The sequence below is a fragment of the Leopardus geoffroyi genome, chromosome D3 (assembly GCF_018350155.1).
Source record: "Leopardus geoffroyi isolate Oge1 chromosome D3, O.geoffroyi_Oge1_pat1.0, whole genome shotgun sequence".
Taxonomy (NCBI): domain Eukaryota; kingdom Metazoa; phylum Chordata; class Mammalia; order Carnivora; family Felidae; genus Leopardus; species Leopardus geoffroyi.
The window spans coordinates 22970925-22994837 of NC_059339.1; the positions used below are offsets into that span (position 1 = coordinate 22970925).

General features: G+C 37.9%; 1 protein-coding gene across 7 annotated transcripts in view; it reads right to left on the reverse strand.

Moving 5' to 3' along the window:
- The window catches only part of HORMAD2 (HORMA domain containing 2), a 93172-nt gene extending 69578 nt beyond the window's left edge, over positions 1-23594 (reverse strand). For 6 of the 7 annotated variants that reach the window (XR_006707511.1, XM_045457762.1, XM_045457763.1 and 3 more), the window contains exons 1-5: positions 23359-23476; positions 14251-14338; positions 8121-8262; positions 4890-4953; positions 4169-4205 (exon numbers count right to left, since the gene is read on the reverse strand). Coding sequence is in view for 6 of the 7 variants with exons in the window: in XM_045457762.1 (XP_045313718.1) it covers positions 4169-4205; positions 4890-4953; positions 8121-8262; positions 14251-14301 (294 nt within the window). In the remaining variant the exon portion in view is untranslated. The other variant, XM_045457759.1, reaches the window with a different exon arrangement.
- Between the last annotated feature and the right edge of the window lie 319 nt (positions 23595-23913).

Consider the following 23913-nt stretch of genomic DNA (forward strand, 5'->3'; position numbering starts at 1 on the left):
TGCATATATATTACTATAAACAGATTCTCTCTGCTTGAAAGAGTAATCCAATATACAGATAGAGATGCAATCTAGCCTCTGATAAAAATTTAAAAACTAGAATACAAATTAGAAATTTTCCAGACCAGGGGCACCTGGCTGGCTCAGTCAGTAGAGAATGAGACTCTTAATCTCAGGGTTGTGAGTTCAAGCCACACATTGGGTATGGAACCTAGTTAAATTTTTTTTAAAAAGAAAAAAATTAAAAGAAAATTTCTGGACTGATAATTTCATATCAAATTATTCACCTATTTCACCCTGAGGAATAAAACTTTAGTGACACTGTGTGGCTATTTTGGTTACTGCATACAATTTATTTTTAAGACTATACAGTGAAACTTTATATTAATTATTTGATTAATAGTTCATTCATTCATTCAAAAATAGAAATGGCTACTGATTTCAAGGAACATGCAGACCAACAGGAGAGAAAACATTAAACAAAAAAGCAAACAGATAGGTACATCATTACAATCGTGTTAATTGCTATGACAAAGCATCACGAGGTGCTTGAGAACATTAAACAAAAGGACAATCTAGGCTGGGGTAGGGGGTTGTGTGCCAGGAAAGACTTCTCTGGGTAAGTAAATATTTAGGCTGAGACCTGAAAGATACATTGGAGTTAGCCAGGTAAAAGGTATGGGTGGTGAAGAGAATTTTGCAGGCAAAAAAGAATACTACAACAAAAGGAAAAGGCATTTGGCATGTTCTAGAATCCTTGTGTGGCTTGACTATGGTTAGCAATGGTGAGAGTGATGACTTGGAAAGGCAGGTGTAGACCAGATTATACAGGTTCTCTGTGAAGGACTCTCAATGTTATTTTAAAAGTCATGGAAATGGGGTTCCTGGCTGGCTCAATTAGAAGAGCATGCAACTCTTTATTTTGGGGTTGTGAGTTTGAGCCCCACTTTGGGTGTAGAGATTACTTAAATAAATAAAACGTGCATACATACATACATAGCCATGGCAGATTTTCAAGCAAGAGACTGACATGATCAGACAGATTTCTGAAGAATGTAGTGTGGACACTGGGTTAGAATAGTAGGGGATTGAAAATGGGAATAAGGAGACAAATTAGGAGGCTATGTACAATATAGTCTCTTTTTTATAGCTATCTAAAAATACATACATGCTTACTTTAAAGAATTTAAGCACAATAGGAACTGCAAAGAAAACAGGGTAAAATCACCTAAAATTTCACAACTAGAAATAATCATCATCTTCAACAGAACATCTTTCAAAATCTCTAGATACTCAAACTTGACTTTACTCAAACTATCTAAAAATTTTTTTAATATTTTTATTTATTATTCAGAGACAAAGAGAGACAGAGCATGAGCAGGGGAGAGGCAGAGAGAGGAGGAGACACAGAATCTGAAGCAGGTTCCAGGTTCCGAGTTGTTAGCACAGAGCCCGGCGCAGGCCTCGAACTCACAAACCACAGGATTATGACCTGAGCTGAAGTCGGACACTCAACTGACTGAGCCACCCAGGCACCCCTACTCAAACTAATTTTAAAACATTAACTATTTCCTGGGGCACCTGGGTGGCTAGGTCAGTTAAACGTTCAACTCTTGATCTTGGCTCAAGTTGTGATCTCACAGTTTGTGAATTTGAGCCCCACATCGGGCTCTGTGCTGATGGCACAGAAGCTGCTTGCGATTCTGTCTCTCCTTCTCTCTGCCCCTTACCTGCTTATGCTCTCTCTCTCTCTCTCTCTCTCATAAATAAAAACTTAAAAAAAAAAAAAAAACCAACAACATTAACTATTTCCTAGTAGGAAATTAAGATACTAACAACTGAAAAACAAATATAAATACTATTAAGAATCTAGGCCATCCGTCTAAGGTGTTGTCTTTTAATCTCCCAAAACAATAAATTTAATTGATTCAGTCATACAGGTAGTCATTTAAGTAAAATAAACCCATCAAACTAGGTAGATAAACTTTTTACATCACACTGCTATTTTAGTACACCTAACATTGTAATTATTTAAGAAGTGACTCCATTAGACTGTAACCTCCTTGAGTGAAGGAATCACATTTTTCTCTCATCCAGTATTTAGGTACAATGTCTGGCACAGATTAAATAGGTAAGAAAGGAAGGGAGGAAGAGAGGGAATGAAGAAAAGAAGAAAGGAGGGAAAAGAATAAGAGAAGGTGGGAGGAGAGAAGGAGGGAGAGATGAAGGGAAGGGGAAGGGAAGGAGGAAAGTAGAGAGGGAGGGATGGAGGGAGGAAAAAGAGTTAACACTTACATAGTTTTTATTATGTGCCAGGCATTGTACTAAAAATTTAAATCAGTGGTTTCAAAGTATGGTCCCTAAACCAGCAGTCTCAATATCATCTGGAATTTATCTGAAATGCAAATTCTCACATCAGAAATTTTGGGGAGTAGAGCCTGGCAATATGTGTTTTAACTGTCTTCCAGGTGATTCTAATGCAAGCTCACATTTGAAAACTGGTGCTTTAGATTAGTCCATTTAATTCTCAACCCTAAGGAGTAAGTTCTGTTATTATCCCCATTTTGTATATAAAGAAACTGAGGAACCAAGATGCTGGTACTTGCCCAAGATTATACAGGTGTTAAGTGGCAGAAATGGGATTTCCTTCAGACTGATTCCAAAACTTGTGCTCTTAACTATATTGTAGTGCCTGTCAATGATGGATGCTGAAGAATGTTGGAAGGAATTCATTTGAAGCAAAATGAATGAGCACCATTCAGTATGCATTCTCCATTTAAACCTGTCCAAATACTAAAGGCTTTCAAAGTTTAAAAGCCACTTTCTCCCGAAGATTTCCTTCATGCTCCTCACTAGATATAACCCCTCCTTTTCCATATTTCCATTGTAAACAATCAGTATCTTTCCTTTAGCATGCAACAATTTCTAATGAGTACTATGGTTACTTATACTTGTGATAGAGGTGTAGTCAAAATATTTCTGATATTTTTACATAAAAATATCAAACTAATATGAAAAAAATAAACATTTAACAGCACAATATGGCACAGGTATGGGCCAATCGGAAAGGATGCCCATTTAGCCTTGGAGCTGGGTTCCTGGAAGCTCCCCCTGGGCCAGATGTTAACCTTTTAATTGCTAGATTATGAATCAGTCTGGGGAGATCCCAAAAGAGACAGTGATGAGGTGAGGGGGACGCCATGGTGGGGGTCATTCTGGGTCTCAGCGAAGCAGCTATTTACCACCTGATATTTCAATATTTTAACAACAGGCACAGCTGGGCCAGTGTATCATGGCTGATCATCAGCCGTGCATATGAATATCATTTATTTTCTGCCATGGTCTAGAAAATCTTTGTGTGCACAATCCCATATCTGTTTTAATTTTGTATCCCTCAGTCCCCCAGGTCAGTGTTGAATAAATCATAAATAATAACTGTTCAGTGAAAAAGGAAATGTATGAGTGCAACTAAATAATCCTATGTAAGGCTTATTCACCTCAAAATTTCTTAAAGGGATAGGAATTGAGGAAGTTAAAAGAAGATATAGATGGGGAAAAGGAGGGGACGCAGGCAGAAGGTTAATTTATATACATCTTGTCTCTTCAACTAGGACCAGGGCCTCTAAATTTTACACCCTTCATAGCTGTCTTGGACAGCAAGAAAGATCTGATGCACTTAAAATTCAGCTGCATTTTTTAAAACTCCAAGTTACAATACTAGCTATTTTGAGGGAATGTATTATATACATGCACCAAACATAGTTAACAAAATAACCAACATAGAATAAAAACTAGACTTATTCAAGTCTATTTTTTCCTTTCATATCTGTGAATTTAATCACAACTATTTTGAACATATTCAATGTGCTAAATGCCAGATTCTTGTCTCCCCTGTCCCACATCCTCTGGATCTCTTCCAGTGACTTCAGAGGAAATTCTGTGGTCAAAAAGATATGAGTATGTAAAAGAGAAAAGTGAGGGTTTCCTTTCTAATTAATGAAAACAAGACATTAACGAGACAACAAAGACATAAAAAGAAACTGTTTCAGAAATGCAAATGTAGGCAATGGTACACTTATTACACAACAACAAAATAAAGGCCAAACTTTTTTTTTAAGGGATAAAAGATGAGTCTTTAATCTTGGTGTAAATTTAAAAACATCCTTACGTATCTCTTTTCCAAAGCATCAAAACAGCCTTGAATCCTGTCAAGAAATAAATGTTTGATGTCAATTTGGACCAGATGCAAAAGCCAAAAAAAGTTCCAGTACAGCATATTCTTTGCTTTGAGGTACGTTAAATTGGTAATCATTTTACCTCTTACATTTAAACTTTTTTAAAACTCCCAGTGTCATTTAATATGTTGATAGAACTTTATAGGTAACAGGTAAGCAATTTTAAGGTAGGGAACTACATCTTATTTTTCTTTTTGCTTCCCATAATGTTTAGGATACTGATATGCATGTGATGAGTAATCAAATTTTGACTGCTATTTTTCTCTCTTTTTAAAATTTTTGTTACTGAGGTTTAGTTGACATATAGTGTTGTATTTGTTTCAGGAGCCAAATATTTTTCTATCCTTGTACAAGTCCATTTTCTTCAAAAAATAAACTAAATCAATACCTTAAAATTATACAAAATAATTGTTATAAATTTCTAGGAAATTATGGAAAAAAAGATGGAAGGAAGAAAAAGGAAGGAAGGAAGGAGAAGGAAATGGAAGGAAGGGAGGAAGGAAGGAAGGAAAGAAGGAAGGAAGGAAAGTGAGAGAGAGAAAAAGAGAAAGAAGAAAGAAATGGTTTTAAGGAAATGATCTTCCCAGTCTTATGGGTAATTTCAACCATGATAAAAATAATGTTGTTCTACTTTTGCGAATTTCAATTACTTACCATTTGATAATATGCAGTGACCCCGGACATTTTTTATCTTCTCGAAGTATTTTTAAACTGAGGTCTACAAAAATAGAAACACAGTCTATTTTCCTCTACTAAATGATTGCTGTACTAAAATTGTCCATGCTAAATAAGGATATTTCCTTTAACTATTTTATTTGCATAACTTAGCTTTATAGCTTATAAAAACATTTTGAATCTCTAAATATCTACTTTAGAAATAAATTCTATGTTGATGATTAGCTTAGTTCCAATTTTGATTATAGTCTAGCAGTCTCCCCTTCTACAATGCAGCACAACCGAGTTGGCTGCAAAATCAATTTGTGTTACTTCTTTGCTTGTGTTGAATTTCAAGTAATCATAAGGTATTATTGAGACCATTTCCATTAACCAATTTAAAACATGTACCTCAATTCTCAAGTCACTTCTCTCATATTTCTCTCCCTCTCAATGAAAATACAGACGAAAATTCTTCCTATGGATTATTCTCAAATATTAATTTCCATCTGAAATTCAACCACCTTACTATAGTCAGAGAAGAACAGGAAAATCATATTAAAAGAGTTTTAACTTAGAGGTGCCTAGGTGGCTCAGTCGGTTAAGCGTCTGACTTTGACTGGCTCAGGTCATGATCTCGCTGTTGATGAGTTCCAGCCCCACATTGGGCTCTGACAGCTCAGAGCCTGGAAACTCCTTCAGATTCTGTCTCCCTTTCTCTCTGCCCCTCCCCCACTTATGCTTTCTCTCTCTCTCTCTCTCTCTCTCTCTCTCTCTCTCTCTCAAAAAGTAAATAAATAAACATTAAAATTCTTTTTATTTTTTTATTTTAACGTTTATTCATTTTTGAGAGACAGAGACAGAGCGTGAGTGGGGAATGGGCAGAGAGAGAGGGAGACACAGAATCCGAAGCAGGCTCCAGGCTCTGAGCTGTCAGCACAGAGCCCCACGTGGGGCTCAAACTCATGAACGGCGAGATCATGACCTGAGCTGAAGGCAGATTTTCAACCGACTGAGCCACCCAGGCGCCACCCCCCCAAAAAATTTTTTTAAAGAGTTTTGGTTTAGATCACTCTAAAATCAATCACTGATACGGGTATGACTTTGCATGTCACTTCACCTTTTCATGTTGTTTTCCTGTTCTAAAATTGATGTCTCCTCTATCTCTATTGAGATACATGAAAATTACTCCATATTGGTATAATATTTAGAGATTACCAAAAAGAGTGACATAGGAGAACTGAACATATTTATGATGTATGCTACTTTAAGTACAAACATTGAGAGGGAAACATATAACCTCCACTAAAATTATCACAAAAAATAAAGCCATAAGTAATAGTGTTACCCATGTTGAATGAAAGAAAGAGAGAGAGACAGAGAGAGAAACAGAGACAGAGACAGAGACAGAGAGAGAAAGGGCCTGAAATGGAAACACTTGCCCCCCACAAAGAGCAAACCAAGACTTAATTGCAGGAACGTAAACTTTAACCAGTCAATCTGGAATTTCCTGATCAACCCTAGTGAGGTAATCTGTAGGATAGACCCCTGCCTTTTCCCCACCCCCCCAAGGAAGGTGACCCTGTCTGATACAAACTTTTCTTTTCTTTTACTAATGACCTCCTTGTCCCACCCTGCCTATAATAGTTTTCCATTTTGTACAGCTTCTTAGAACTACTTCTATTTGCTACATTGGATATTGCACTATTCATGAATTATTGAATAAAACCAATTAGATCTTCAAATGCATTCAGTTGAATTTTGTTTTTTAACATTTCATCCCCTTACCATGCCTAGGGTAGTGACTGACGCACAATAAACCCTTAATTAATTACCCCAAAAATGTCTTTTTCCAATTTTTCCCAATTCTGTTCCAAATGAAGAGAAATGCAACTCTGTGCTACATATAAACATATTCACAATTACAGATTTATTTTCTATAGATCAAAAGAAGACATGACACAAATGAAGTTGTCATGACTGCAAATATCATGTTTTTGTATTTATAGCACCACATGCCTTTCATTGATGCTAGTATAGAGAATCAAATGTTAAGAAAATTAAATTGGAATGAGGCCAAGGTATATCATTAAATACAGATGTGAGGAACTTTAAGTTAGATCTTGAAAAATATGATCTTACAAGGAAACTTCTAGCTCTTTACATTTATTTTCCTAAATGATAGTTCCCATTTTAGTGACAAATCAGCAAGATTTTTCTGAATTGTTATCACAATTCAGCTTTTAAAGCTAATAATAAAAGATTCTAAAAAATTGAACAGTCCTAGGTACATTTTTTTTTCTTTCAATACAAGAGAAGGAAAGGAGCCAGAAACAGCTTGTAATATAAGGAAATGAGATCATAAGTTTAAGACATAAGAAATAAAAGAGAGGAAAGTAGGAGACCTGGCAATTGAGAAAAGAAAAGCACTATTAGAATAATAATTGTCTCTCCATGTTTATCAACAAATGGGTTTGGCATGAATATGCTTTTCTTCCAGCATATTTATATGTGTCAACAGTATGAAGAGTTTTTCACCTGGCTGCATTAAACTTCCTCAATGCCAAAGTAAACCTCAGAAAACAAACTCAACTGAGGCACAAAATAGTGCAAATCTACAGCGCCCAAATAGATTTTGATCCAGCTGCTGCTTTTATAGGTATGGTTTAGAATTACTGGGCTTGTCTATACAGATTTATTTTCTTCTCAGCCTGTCATTTGGTATCCAGCTAGGAAGTAATGATTCCTATAAGTAGAACCACTAAACATAGTTAAATTAAAATGGAAAATGAGGGGCGCTTGCCTGGCTCAGTTGGAAGAGCATGCAACCAACTCTTGATCTTGGGGTTGTAAGTTCAAGCCCCATGTTGGGTATAGAGAGTACTTAAAAATAAAATCTTTAAAAAAAAAAAAAAAGGAAGGAGTGCCTGGGTGGCTCAGTCGGTTGAGTGTCTGACTGTTGATCTCAGCTCAGGTCCTTGGCCTCAGGGTTGTGAGTTCAGACCCCGTGTTGGGCTCTGCTCTGGGCTCAGAGCCTACTTATAAATAAATAAATAAATAAATAAATAAATAAATAAATAAATAAATAAATAAAAAAAAATTAGCAAACTGATCTTGAAGAACATGCTCATGACTTGGAATTAGCACACTCTGTGAAAAATGAAAGGTGTACTCTTACCAAGTAAAGAAAAAGGCTACAACAGCCAAGATAATCACTGAGTTAAACTTTACCATCCAAATGGCGTTCTCCATAAGAGCTCTCTGGAAACAGGCCCCTTAGATATGTTATACATGAGATAGAAGTAGCAAAAAGTTTCTTCACCATTATCAATGACTCATGCTCATTAGTGATTTGGGATGGAAAAACTGTTTCCTGGGGGAAAAAAGAAAAAGATGAAAAAGATTAGTATTCTTTAATATATTCAACCATCATGCCTTTACCACAGATATGATGGAAAGATTTTTCAAGACTTCAAATCTGATACCTTTACAGATAATCAAAAGGAAACAGGGCTTTGAAAACTGCATTAAAGTTGATCTTTCTTTTCTTTTTTTTTTTTTTTAATTTTTTTTCAACATTTATTTATTTTGGGGACAGAGAGAGATAGAGCATGAACAGGGGAGGGTCAGAGAGAGGGAGACACAGAATCGGAAGCAGGCTCCAGGCTCTGAGCTGCCAGCACAGAGCCCGACACGGGACTCGAACTCACGGACCACGAGATCGTGACCTGGCTGAAGTCGGACGCTTAACCGACTGCGCCACCCAGGCGCCCCAAAGTTGATCTTTATAGGTAAGGCAGTGAAGAAAGGCAGGGACAGTTACCCAAGCAATTCAAGACTAGTATAATTTACTTCACAATGATCCATGGGTTTGAGGTGAAACTGGAGCTTTACTATGATTACATAATCTCCTTCCTTTTCACGTACTCCTCAGATCCCCAATGCAATCTTTTACCCCCTACATTCTCTCCAAAGTCATCAAGTACATCCTATCATCGACCTCTTCTGTCCTCTTACTATGTAACTTCTCTGCAGTGTTTGACACTTCCCACATCTTCCCTCTTCCTTTTCACCTGCCATAACAGTTTTCTTTTGATTTTTCACATATCCCTCTGTATCTATCTCAATCTCTTATTTTTTCCAGTTTTTCTGCCCTTTAAATGTTTAAATTCTCTCTTCAGTCCTTTCTATTTGCATAGCTCTCACTTCTTGGGTAATCTCATCTAGTTTCACTGCTTCAGCTATAGCCCATACAGAGAAGACTTCAAATCTGTTTAAGCCCTACTTCTGTGTTTCTGTTTCGTGAACATCTACTCCTAGGCCACTTTGTAGAACCCTCAAACTCAACTTATCTCTATCACCTTTCACTGAAACCTGATCCCAAGTTTCATTCCCAAATTAATCAGCCTCCACTCCAATCATCCAGGGTAGAAGTTGAGTCATCTTTGGCTTCTCTTTCTTGTTTATAGTTCATACCCCATTTCCAAGCACTAAACCCTATAATTCTCTCTAAAAGAGTTTTCAAATATATCTTCTCCTTTCCCTTCTCACTGTCACTGCCTTGACTTAGGACATATTTACTTCTCCCGTTTATTACATGCTGTAGCCCCGATCTCTCTGCCAACAGCTACTTTCATTCACTCTGTCCTTCATATTGCCATCATTAACTTTAAAGAATATAAATCTTATTATGACATGACCAGTGTTCATATAGGATAGAGTTCAAGTACCTTAGTGGAGCATTTGAGAACTATCAGTCTTGGGGCGCCTGGGTGGCTCAGTTGGTTATGCTTCTGACTTTGGCTCAGGTCACGATCTCACGGTCCGTGAGTTCGGTCCATGAGTTCGAGCCCCACATCGGGCTCTGCTGACAGTTCAGAGCCTAGAGCCTGCTTTGGATTCTGTGTCTCCCTATCTCTCTGCCCCTCCCCTACTCATGCTCTGCCTCTCTCTGTCTCTCAAAAATGAATAAATGTTAAAAAAAATTAAAAAAAAAAAAGAACTATCAGTCTTATCTTTGCCTAGCTCTCTTGCCTCATTTGCCACCCCCTCCTCTCTGCCCCTACTCCCTATCCTCTCCTATGCACCCTACTCTACCTATGTGGAACTACTATTCATTTACTATTCTACTACCATGTATCTCCATGTTTTTGTACTTTGATAGAGTTTTGCAGGATACTAAGGTAAGAAGTTAGAATACTAAAGTTCTGTAAGATATCAGGTAGCCTTCTATAAAATGTATGAGTGCTAACAATAGCTTCCTTCTAAATTATATGTGTGTATGTCTGATATATTGAAAAATTCATAGTTATTCTTAACTGATTGGATAGTCTGCCCTAAGAAATGGTATGCCATATTAGGAATGTCAGAAGAGAGTGACAGACGCATAAATTTTACTTCAGCATATAAGAATTTTCTACCAACTTAAATTCATGTAGAATATTTGCTGATAGTTTGTTTTGCATCTTGAGTTATCACTTCAACATGTTTGTCATATTCAGTATTTACTGTGTACATGTATAAAAATAAAAATGAAAATTTGATCATTTTTGTAACAATTAATTAGTCTGAGACTGTTTTTTGCTCTTATTTAATCCAAGCACAAAATATGTCTCATGAACTCCAGCTGGCATTTGTCAATACATTTTATTTTTAAAGTATTTTCTAAATATTGATGAATTAGACTATATCAAACTTAAGAACTTCTGTTCAAAGAGAACATGGGAGAAGATATTCTCAATACATATATCTGCAAAGGACCCATATCCAGGATATAGGAAGAACTCCTAAAATTCACTAAGGAAAAGACAGACAACCAAAAAGAAAAATGGACAAAAGACTTGATAAGACACTTCATAAAACAGGATATCCAAATGGCCAACAAATAGCACTCAAACTTCATGAGGGAAATGCACATTAAAACCACAATTAGATAACACTACACTACCTACCAAAATGGCTAAATTTTTTAAAAATCAGAAAATACCAAATGTTGACACGGATATAAATCAATCGAAACTTTGAAACACTGGTTATAGGAGCATAAATGGGTACAACCTCTTTGGAAAATTTGCTCAGTGGTATCTACTAAAGCTAAAGATACACATGTTCTATGACCTATATTTCACTCATAGATATACACCTGGCAGATACGCATACCTGTGCTCACCAAAAGAATGTTCATAATAGCATTATTTGTAATAGACCCAAAATGGAAACTATCCAAATGCCCATCAACAAAAGAATGGATGAACAAATTGTCATATATTCCTGTAATGGAATAATATACGGAAATGAGAATGAATGATCTACAACTATATTTAACAATCTACAAATATATTTAACAATTTAATAACATATTTAACAATATGATAACTCTCACAGACAAATCTGAGCAAAAGAGACCACATACAAATGAGCGCTACTGTATGACTTCATCGATATAAAACACAAAGTAAGTGAAACTACTCCCATGCTGTTAGAAGTCAGGATGGTTAAGTCTCTGATGATCTTAATCAAATTCAGAGGTCTTTTTACTATACTACACAGTTTCATCTGTTGAAGTTTTAATAATCCTGTTACTTAGAGGCAGGTACTACCCGCAAATATGCCTTTGATGATGAAGAACTCACAAAAAGCTTTTCTATAGCTATATCCAAAAGACATTCTAGTCATGATTTTGCTATATAAACTTCGTTCTTTGACACACTGGCAATGAATTATCAAATTATATTATATTCCGTTGTTAAAATGTATATAATAAAATAACATATAAGTATACAATAAAATAAATAAATAAAAATATATAATAAAATAAAATAATATAAAATTATAATACTCTTGCATGTATGATAGGAACTTTGGGGACAAATCAGTATGGATCTTAAAAGCCAGGCTAAGGAATTTATGGTTTATTTTACAATCAATGGGAAGTCAGTGGATTTGATCAGGAAAGTGAGTAAAAGAATTGTTTTAGGAATATTAAGCTATAGCAGAAGTAGGAAAACTTAAAGCTGAAGGGGAATTAGGTATGTATGTGGTGTGCATGTGTGTGCATGTAAAATTTTACAGAAAACCGCTTTTTGTACTGACAGAGCCTCAGAAATTAAGGTCTTTTTGAGTAAGTGGGTAATAGTTGGCATGGCATCTATATATGGCACCTTACTGAAAACTTGCCAAAACTTAAAGGTAACACTTGAGTAATAACCATTTGTAAAATTAAATAACCTGGAAGTATAAAGACATTTACTTTAAATATAGAATCTAAAAGGCCATTTGCAGTAATGAAGATCAATAGTTAGAAAAGCCCTCTAAAGTTCTGTTATTTTTCTATATCCTAGGGATTATTTTTCTTAGCTCAACTCTTCTTATTTTTCTTAGCTCAACTGATCTAATACCTTAAGGGTCATCATTGATGTTTTCATAAATGTCAAATACATGAAAATACTGACTTGACAATAAAAAAACACTATGTCAAGCTATTTTAACAAGACAGTGTGCTAATGACATACGTGATGTTTGACAGCTCAGCTGTCAAGTTACATGACCTAAGACAATTACTTTACTTCTCTGAGCTTCAGTTTCCACCTTATTGTGAGGTTTAATTGAAACAATAATATAAAGCCCTTGGCACAGTGCCCAGTACATGGCAAATGCTGAATAAATGTTAGCTTCTAGAATTGTTATTGTTGTTTTAAGTATTAAATAACAAAATCATACAGTCACTTAAAACTTACTGGGAATAGTTCATTCAGTCCAAACTACAAAGATCTGTTTATATTAAAACATTAATTTGTTAATTTACAGAGAGAAAATAACTCCCAAGCTGACTGTAATTCATATATATATACCCAGCTCAGCATTTCCCCCCAGGAAGGAAGCACACTTAGGAAACCAAATGAGATCAGGAATCCAGTGAGTATATTGAATTCAAGCCAGAAAGATGACTACTTTCTCTCTGCCCTAATTCTCCTTCAGCTGGAATCTTGCCTTTGTTTGCTGCAGCTTAATATTCCTAAAACAATTATTTTATTCACTCTCTTTTTTAAATAAATATTTATTTATTTATTTTGGGAGAGAGAGCAAGTGTGGGTGGGAGAGAGGGAGAGAGAGAATCCCAAGCAGGCTCCCCGCTGTCAGCCCAGAGCCCAAAACAGGGCTCAATCCCACGAACCTGTGAGATCATGACCTGAGCTGAAATCAAGAGTTGGATGTTAACCAACTGAGCCACCCAGGTACCCCAATTTTATTCACTCTCCTGACTGAAGAATAAAGCAGGGGCGCCTGGCTGGCTCAGTAGGAGGAGCATGCAACTCTTGATCCTGAGGTTGTGAGTTTGAGCCCCACACTGGGTGTAGAGATTAAATAAATTTTTTAAAAAACTTTAAAAAAAAGTAAAGAATAAAGCATAAATTCCTTAGCTTGGCTTTTAAGATCCATATTAATTTGTTTCCAAAGTTCCCATTCGGTTTTATTTCCTTTTTCTGCCCAACATGATGTCTCTCCACTCCAGTAAGGATACGTTCTTCATTATTCTCTAAAATGTTCATTTCTCATTTTGAGCCAAAGCATGTTGGTAGGTTTTCCTCATAGAATTCTCTTCTCTCTCCTCTACTCAAATCCTTTTTATTATTCAAAGTCTACCTTACATCACATTTCCTTCATGAGTAATATACAAACTATTCCAGTCTATATAAAATCTCTAACTTCCTATAACTTGTATTGTTTTACTCTTTTTCACACATATAATGTATATACTGCTTTCTATATTGGCTTGACTCCTTTAAATCTTATTTCCTTTACCAGATTCTAAACTTCTGGGAGATAAAGATTTATTTATAATATGTATTATATAATACCAAGCTCTTAATTAATAAATGAATGATTCATTAATGAATGTCATGGGACAAGACAGACCTGCCCTTGTGAACTCGGGAAGGATGCCTGACTCTGGCATGCTCCCCCAGGGGCCCAGCCTCCAAGTTCTTCTCAGTGCTCTTTCCTTCAGTCCTTAAAATTACATCATGGTGCATATCAAAAATTTCCTAATTGCTTCAGGAAATGAGGATCTAACAGAGAACTGTTCTCTTTAAACATTTTTTTTGTTCCTGATTTCTTTTACTCTAGAAAATCTAAACATATGAGCATGAAACAAGCACCCAGTCAGTTACTTTGTAGGAATCTATTCTAATTTCTTGAACATCCTCAGCCCATTAGGTAGTTAAAATGTAGACATACTCTGCCAGAATATTATGTGCCAATTAACTGATAAAACTGCTATTTAAAAAAACACCAAAGATTAAAGTCATGATTCTGAACTCACTAAATAGTCATTGATTTTCGTTTAATTCTTAGTAAATACCTTAGATGCTTTGTGAATTTTGATAGAGCGAGAGAGCTGAGCAGTGGCCATTGTAGTAATGTATCAAGATTCTTTTAACAAGTCAAACCTGTGGGGGTGAAAAAAAAATTAGAGACTTTGCCAAAGTAACCTTTTTTGTGACTTTTCCCAAAGAAGGACTATATAATTAGCATTGACTATATTCTTTGGAAAATTAGATTAATAACCATTTTTATCTCCACTACCAGTTTTCTATAAATTTGGCTTACGATCTCTAGACTAGTATTTCCAACCACCCAGTGAGAATTTAAGTTGATTTGCTTGTTCCCAAATACATTTGAAGGAGAAAAATACATTGTAAATTACCTAAAGATTCAACAATATATATTTTTTAAAAATTTTTAATGTTTATTCATTTTTGAGAGAGAGAGAGACACAGAGTGAATGAGTGAGGGAGAGAGAGAGAGAGGGGGGGAGAAACAGAATCCGAAGCAGGCTCCAGGCTTTCAGCTGTCAGCACAGAGCCCAATGCAGGGCTTGAAGTCACCAGCCTAGCTGTGAGATCATGACCTGAGCCAAAGTCAGACTGACTGAGCCACCCAGTCACCGCTCAAGAATATATTTTACTCATCCTTTTTATTCCCTTAGAGGGCAACTGTGTTCTGTGTGTGTGGCTATATAAATATATATAGCAGGAGTTCAAAACACTTCTTTTTTTTCCCCTTTTTTGTTTTTTAGAGAAACAGAGGGAAGGAGAGAGCACGAGTGATAGAGGGAGAGAGGGAATCTTAAGTAGACTCCGTGCCCAGCTCAGAGCCCAACACAGGGCTCAATCTCATGACCCTGGGATCACAACCTGAGTGGAAATCAAGAACTGGACGTGCTTAATTGATTGAGCCACCCAGGTGCCCCAATCCGAGAAATGTTTTTGAGGGGCGCCTGGGCGGCTCAGTCAGTTAAGCATCCAACTCTTGATTTTAGGCTCAGGTCACGACCTGGTGGCTCCATGCATTCGAGCCCCGCGTTGGGCTCTGTGCTGGCAGCATGGAGCCTGCTTGGGATCCTCTCTCTTCCTCTTTCTCTGCCCCTTCCCATTCGCGTACATGCACATGCACATTCTCTCTCTCGATAAATAAACTTAAAAAGATTTCTTGATTTAACTTCATGTGTAATTGGCTTTCAAAGGTAACTCAAAAGTTAAAGTTCACACTTCACACCCATTAGGATGGCTTTTCTAAAAAAAATAGAAAATAGCAAGTGTTGGTGAGGATATGGAAAACTTGGAACCCTTGTGCATTGCTGGTGGGAATCATACAGCTACTGTAAAAAACATTTTGGCAGTTCCTCAAAAAGTTAAACAGAATTATCATATTATTCAGCAATTCCACTTCTAGGTATACCCAAAAGAACCGAAAGCAGAGAGTCAAATACTTGTATACCAATGTTCATAGCAGTATTATTTACAATACCCAAAAGATGGAAACAACCCCAATGTCCATCAACAGTTGAATGGATTTTTTTTTAATGTGGTATATACAATGGTATATACAAGTCTTAAAAAGGAATGAAATTCTGATACATGGTACAACATGGATGAACCTTGAAAACATTATGCTAAGTGAAATAAGCCAGACACAAAAGGACAAATATTGCATGATTTCACTTACATGAGGTAGAGGTGCCCAAAGTAGTCAACTTCATAGAGACAAAGTAGAATAGAGGTTACAAAGGGCTGAAGGATAGAAGGAATGTGATGTTTAAAGGGCATACAGTTTCTGTTCAGGCTGATGAAAATTTTCTAGGACGGACAGCAGTGTTGTTTGCACAACGCCATGATGCACTTAGTCGCCACTGCATTGTATACTTGAGAATGGTTGAGGTGGTGAATTTTATATTATGCATATTTTAATATAATAAAAAAAAATGAATATTGAAAATACATCTAGTTTTGAGGTGCCTGGCTGGCTCAATCGGTAGAACATGTGACTTGATCTTGGAGTCATGGGTTTGAGCCCCACATTGGGGGTAGAGTATACTAAAAAAATAAATAAATAAAACAGAAGGACTTTAAGTTATAAAAAAAAAAGAGAAAGAAATACATCTGGTTTGCACTTCTATTGCTTCACTGGCATAAACAAAGAAGCAAATTCCCTTTTTCTTTTCAAAGATCTTTATTTATTTAAAAAAAAAATTTTAATGTTCATTTATTTTTGAGAGAGACAGAGACAGAATGTGAGTGGGTTAGGGGCAGAGAGAGAGGGAGACACTGAATCCAAAGCAGGCTCTAGGCTCCGAGCTGTCAGGACAGAGCCCGACGTGGGGCTCGAACTCACGAGCTGTGAGATCATGACCTGAGCCAAAGTCGGACGCTCAACCAACTGAGCCACCCAGGTGCCACTGATCTTAATTTAATTTGTATTGGGGCTGCTTTTCAAGTTATGGAGTTCTGACCAAATAACCTATTTAAAGTAATTCCATTCTGGATCACCCAGGATAGCCTGTGACCTTTTGTGTATTGAACAATGCAAGATTCTGGATGATTTTGCAAATAAAAGGCAGAATTATTTGAGGACACGGCCACAAGGTGGTGATAGAGATTATAAACAAGTAATATTTAATTTCTCTCAAATTACTTCTTCAGATCAGCACTAGGGGACACTCTTTTACAATATCCTGTAGGACACTGAAAACCACCTAACAGTCCTTTAGTCCTTAAACATTGCCAGGTGTCTTTTGTTGACTTCAAAATATAGCTTTCATTTCTGTGTATAACCTTCAAATCTGACTCAACACATCAATTGTTTCCCTTAAAACTTCAAGAAATAAAATGAGCAAAATAAGGAACTACAGAAGTTTAAGCCCTAGTTCTGGTCCATTAAGCCATGTAAATGACCCCCTCCTGGGGTAGTTATTAGTCTTAGAGACAATACATAAGAAGAATAGGGGCACCTGGGTGGCTCCGTTGGTTAAGCCTCCAACTGATTTCAGCTCAGGTCATGATCTCACAGTTCATGGGATGGAACCCCACATTAGGCTCTGTGCTAACAGTGCTGAGCCTGCTTGGGATTCTTTTTTTGCCTCTCTAAATAAATAAATAAATAAATAAACATTAAAAAAATAATAAATAATAATGAGAAGAATTTTTAAATAGATTTCTTCATTGATTTAAAAAAAAAATCTATCTATGGGAGTGCCTGGCCGACTCAGTCAGTAGAGCATAATCTCGGGGATTGTGAGTTTGAGCCCTACGTTGGGTGTAGAGATTACTTAAATACATAAACTTAAAAAAAAAATTCTATGATCATAAGACATTCTGATGGCATTTCTAGAGAATCAAGCGCTGAAAAAAGCATCATTCAATTAGGACATAATGGCTAGGACATTATATCTATATAGGAATGTACAGAAACCTGGATTAAACTGATACTATCACTGAAAACTCTGAGACAAATCAGGGCACTTGTTTTTGAGAAAGGATTCAAAGCTGGTTACTATTAGCATTTGGTAAATACCTGAGGAATTAACATTTCTAAAATAAGTAAAGTTAAATTGTATTTACACATATGTGTGTGTGTGAAGAGAAATAAACAGCAGTATAATGTAGTAGAAAGCAGCTTTGGAGTTAAGGAACCTAGGTTCAAATTCTGTTCAACTATCTAGTAGCTTTGTAACTTGGCCATATCACACAATCACCCTGGGCCTCAGTTTCCTTTTTGGTAAAACAGAGACAATAAATCCAACTTCTCAGGGCTCTTACAATGTTTATATGGGGATGTGTACGTCCAGAGAGCATACCTAGCATAATGGTTAAGTACTCGCACTCTTCTGGAGTCACACTATCTAGGATCAAATTTCAGTCTGCAATTAACTTGCCATATCATCTTGGGCAGATTGTGTGCCTCAGTTTCCCCATCTTAAAACAAGGATAGTAATAGTACCAGCTTCACAGGGTTGTGGGATGACTAAATGAGTCATTATATATAGGGCACTTAGAACACTGACAAATATTTCATTATAAGTAATAAAGCATGTTTATTTTTTTTAAATCTTATGTTAGTATTTGAACTCCTAGTTTTCTTCCAGCCTTCCAGTTGTTCCTTCTCATTGTCTACTTCAGACTTTTTTCCCCCGCCCATATCTTAACATTTGTGTTCAGGGTTCTGTACTCTTTTTTTTTTTTTTTTTTTTTCCTTACTTCTAAACACACTCCCTGGATGAACAAACACATTCCCATTGTTTCAATTACTATATCTATTCACATGATTGGATATAAGGAGCCCAGGTCTCTCTGAGGAGTTAGAAATCTATACCTCAGTCTATGAGACAGTTCCACTTTGATGTTCCCAACACATCTAAATGTCAGTTCTTTCCCCCCAAAACCTATTTCTGTTCCCTAGCTCAGTAAATGACATCATCAAATACCTAACTGTTCAAGCCTAAAAACTATGACTCAACTCTGTTCCCTCTCTCATTTCCACATCCAGTCTCCTTAACATTTATCAAATATGTCCATTACTCACTTTATACATGCTGTTATCTCTGCTTTAGATCAGATTAGCCTCATCTTTTGTCTGGACTGCTACAACCACCAGTCTAGTCTGCCTGTCATTGATCCTGCCCTTCTCTGGGCTGTTTTTTGTACCGTAGCCAAAGTTTTCTTTCTAAATTGTGAACTCGATTATGTAACTTCTTAGACTGAAATTCTTCAATGGTTTCCCACTTTGCTCAGGATAAAATCCAAACTCCTTACCATGGCTTCAAGATCTGGCTTATGCCTTCTTAGCCACATCTCTAACCATTTTCCCTTACGCTTTTATGAATCAGCTATTCTTATCTACTTTGATTACCCTAAAGGACCATATTCTCTACAGCTTTCAGGCTTTTGCAATATTCCTTCTGCCTGAAACATTCTCCTCCATTCTCAATTCTTACTTATCTCCTGGACATGGTTTAGTATAATGTTCCCAAGGAATATTTCCTGATTCACTACAGCGAGCAAGTTGGGTTATGTGCCCATTGTAATATATACTGTATCATGGTTGTATTTATGTATCCATCCCACCCTACTGTGAGCTAACATGAGAGTAAAGTTGTCTGTCTAGCTCATTTATTTTTCAAAGTTTTTTTTAAGGTACAATTTAGTGGATCTTGGTATATTCAGGGTTTTGCAACTGTCACTATTAATTCTAGAAGATTTTTGTTCCCCAAAAAGAAACTCTGTCCCCATTACCAAGCACTCCCCACTCTCTCCTCCCCGACACCTTGCAACCACTAATCCATGTTTCATCTCTATGGATTTGCCTATTCTGGACATTTCATATAATGAAACCATGTAATATGTGACCTTTTGTGTCTGCTTTACTTCATTCTTTAAAAAAAAATTTTTTTAATGTTTATTGTTGAAAGACGGAGAGAGACAGAGAATGAGCGTGGGAGAGGCAGAAAGACAGGGAGACACAGAATCCAAAGCAGGCTCCAGGCTCTGAGCTGTCAACCCAGAGCACGCGGGGCTCGAACTCACAAACTGCGAGATCGTGACCTGAGCTGAAGTCGGACACTCAACCGACTGAGCCACTCAGGCGCCCCTGCTTTACTTCATTCTTGAATCCTCAGCACGATTACAGTATTGAAACAAAATAGATGCTCAATAAGTATCTCCTGAATCAATAGAGAGATACTACAAGAACAAGAATTAAGCATCTACAAAAGAATTACAGAATATTAATATTAATAGGTAGAAGGAACTTTGAATGTCATCTACTCCAAACATCTAATTTTCTAGATGAGGAAATCAAGGTCCAGAGAAGTCAACTGACTTAGGGTCAATCAAACATTTAGTGGTAGAACTGAGAATAAAACTCAAGAAACTCTGACTCACAATTTAGGGGTTTTTCTACAATGACTCCCCAAAATAAAATCCCTTTTTGCTTTCACCCCACCTAAAATAACGCACTACCCAGGAAGCTAGGTGGCTCAATCCGTTAAGTGTCCAACTCTTGATTTTAGCTCAGATTATGATCTCATAGTCATGAGATGGAGCCCCACGTCAAACTCTGCTCTGGGCATGGAGTCTGTTTAAGATTCTCTCTCTCTCTTCCCTCTGCCCCTCCCCCACATTTCATGCATGCTCTCTCTCTCAAAATAAATAAATATAGGTAAATAATAAAATGATGCACTACCAGTGCCCTCCTAGTTGTTGGGCTTGCTTGCTTATTTCTAAATACAGTAGTGTCTTTGTGTCTTTTTCTGTTTTTCTAGAATGAGTTCGCTTTAGGAAGGCAAAATGTATCTAATTTTTTTTTAACAGCGAGGCTCTTTTCAACCTCTAACTATTCTGTTGTTACTGTTGTTTTCCCTTTGAGCAGGTGTTTTGTGGAAGTCTCCTATTCAAGTACAAACTCTGCTTAATTTTGAAAGCTCACAAGCTAACAGCCCCAGGAGGTATGACACTACAGATCATGCACTCTTAGAGAATAACTCTGATTGTTTTTTATCACCTTGTTCTAACTCATTATCTAAAAACCTAGGAGAGATTTCATAACTATGGATTTGAAGAACAGAACTCTAACTTTCAAATGTCTTTCACTTATATATTTGCTTGCATATTTGACCCACAAACATCTGAAACTTCACAGGGCATCAATATCTTTCATTTTTATGCTTGTCTACTCTGTGACAAGAATTATGATCTTGAGAAAGAGAAAAGATTTCTGTGCTTTCTCAGATAAAGACTCATGCTAGGCTTACCTCTTGACCTACATCTCAACTGCCCTATTTAAAATGGTGACACAATTGCTTACTGTTTTACCCTTTTATGTGTGAATCCAAGATTCAGATAAAGATTAACCAGCTACTGTTCAGCGCATTAAAGCCTAAGCCACTTTTTTCCTTCTTTGGCCATTGTGAGTGAAGCAAAAACCAGTTTTATTATGTTTGCCCAAAGACAATAATAGCTGATTTCCTAACACTCCCCACCCATCTTTCTCAATCTTCCAAAACCATTTTTTCCCAACAAATCCCCTTTCTCTCAAATGAGTAATATCGAATAGCTGGATTCTAATAAATGCAACTAGATGACCTTTCTTGCCTGATTGGAAGGATGGCTTTACTGAAAGGAAGTACATTTTGACCTAAATGGGCTCAGCAACATAGAATTGGAAGGGAAAGGACACATCCTCTACAGATAATCCAATCTCTTCACTTTAAAGAAAAGGAAAGTCAATTTAGTGGAGGAAAGATAGTCTTTTTAACAAATAGTACTGGAACAATAGGACATGCATAGGCTGAACACCCTCCCCCCCCCAAAAAAGAACAAAACAAAGAAAACCCTCAACCTAAATTTCACACTGTATACAAATATTAATTCAAAATGGGTCATGGATTTTGACAATAGAGAAGAGGAAAACGAAGTTCAACAAAAGAACTTGGTTTGTTGAGGCACCTGGGTGGCTCAGTTGGTTGTGTCCAACTGCAGCTCAGGTCTTGATCTCTTTCATGGTTGGTGAGTTCAAGCCCCACAGTGCAGAGCCTGCTTCGGATTCTACCTCCCTCTCTGTCTCTCTGCCCTCCCTCGCTCACATACTTGCATTCTCCCTCTCTCAAAAATAAATAAACATTAAAAAAAAATTTTTTTTTAAAGAACTTGGTTTGTCAAAGGTCACCCAGTTACTCAGAGGTTTCACAGAGTTTGCTTCCACAAATTATCATTCACCATTTTAATAAATCCCATTTGGCTCTGGTAATTTCTTCTCCCAGCTCACTGAGAATAAATGGTTTCCACTATATTAACTGGGTATTTGTACATGCTATTTTGGTTTTTTAATATCTTCTTCAGGCTATTTCAATTATTCATTCATTCAACATTAACTGGGTGACCACAATGTGCCAGTCATCATCTAGGATTACAGTGATGTAAAATAATACTGTTCACATGGCAAGAGATTGATGATGATCTAATGGGGGAGACATTAGACTCTCGGCCTAATTAAATAAAAAATTCCTATAGGGGCAGGCGCCTGGGTGGTTCACTTCATTAAGAGAGGGACTCATCATTTCTGCCCAGGTCATGAGAACCGTTGGGCTTTGTGCTCACTGCGCAGAGCCTGCTTGGGATTCTCGCTCTCCTTTTCTCTCTGCCCCTCCCCTACTCGCTTTCTTTCGCTTTCTCTCAAAATAGACATTAAGAAGAAAGGAAGGAAGGAAGGAAGGAAGGAAGGAAGGAAGGAAGGAAGGAAGGAAGAGAAAGAAAGAAAGAAAGAAAGAAAGAAAGAAAGAAAGAAAGAAAGAAAGAAAGAAAGAAAGAAAGAAAGAAAGAAAGAAAGAAAGAAAATTCCTTTAGGGGCAAGCACCCAGCTTTATCTTCATTTTCACCAGCGAGTACATGATGTACTGCACACCCCCTCCCATGCTCTGCACATCCGAACACACGTCGGTGATTGGCTAATCTCGCTTTTCAAGACACTTTGTCCCCAGTACTGTTTGGGGAACTAAAGTCCACGGAGATTAAACGGCACGTCCCGGTTAAGGTGGAAAAGGAGTCAAGGTCATTCCGTGCGGACCCATCCCCAGCTCTGTCATCTCCTGATGATTCTGGCAAGAACTGATTCTGACAGAACACCTCCATGTCTGGAGAAAACCTGGCCTAGCTAAATTCACCCCCAAAGCTCCACACCCAACGCACTCCCCCACCCCGCCCCATCCAGACTGGCCGCTGGTTACCCTTGCAGCTTCCTCACCAAGACTCAATCCTGCTTTTCCACCGAAATCTGAATTCAATAGCTACTTTGGTGTTCACAGTACAATTATCGCCACTTTTTTTTTTTTTTTTTTTTTTCCTGGTATATGCGAAAATTTTCGAAATCGAGCCCTGAGGGCGGCGGGGGTGGGTGGGGAGGGTGTTATCTAGAAGCTTCTCTTTGTTTTTTTCCTCAGCAACCCCCCCCCCCCCCCCCCCCCCGCCTTCCCGCTTCTCCTCAGGGTACTTCGGGGCTCAGCGAAATACTTTCAAATGAAACTTAAAGCCTCAAGTAAAAGGAAAGGAAAAGAAAAAAAAATAACCTAAGAACACGGAAGTAACAATGCTCAAGCGCCCTCTTTCTCCGGGGAACCTTGCCTCTGCACAGCCCTCACCTCAGCTCCTCGAGGTCTCTCTCAGATCTCTCAGAAGGATGCCCAACGGCCTTTTCGAGCCCAAACCCTTTCGGGCTCATGAATAGTCAACGACGCCTTTCTGGGTGGGGCGAGAGACACTTACTCATGAATAATTCATAACCTCTCCAAGTCAAGCCCGGGCGGCCCGCCTTGTTCGGCTTCATGAATATGCAAAAAGCTGCCAGAGGCTGCTAACGGCCCCCTGGAGATCCCTGCCCCCTCAGCGCCGGCGTCGTCCGCGCCTGGCCTCCTTCGCTCTGGGTTCCTCGCCTCATGCCCCCCGGTCGCCGGCGCCGCGTCCCTTCTGCCGCCTTCTCGCCCTTCCGAAGGCTGGCCACGCGCTCCCGGGCCTGAGAGACCCGTGCCTGGCTCGCGGCGCCGCACGCGAACCCCGACGGGGCCTTCCGTTCAGGACCACTCGGCTGGCGCAGCCGGTACGTCGAGGACAGCCCGCCGCGGGGCTTGCTGAGGAGACGCCTGCCGGCCCAGGTGAGGCGGCGGCGGGGAGGCCGACGCGGGCGGTGCTGGGTTAAA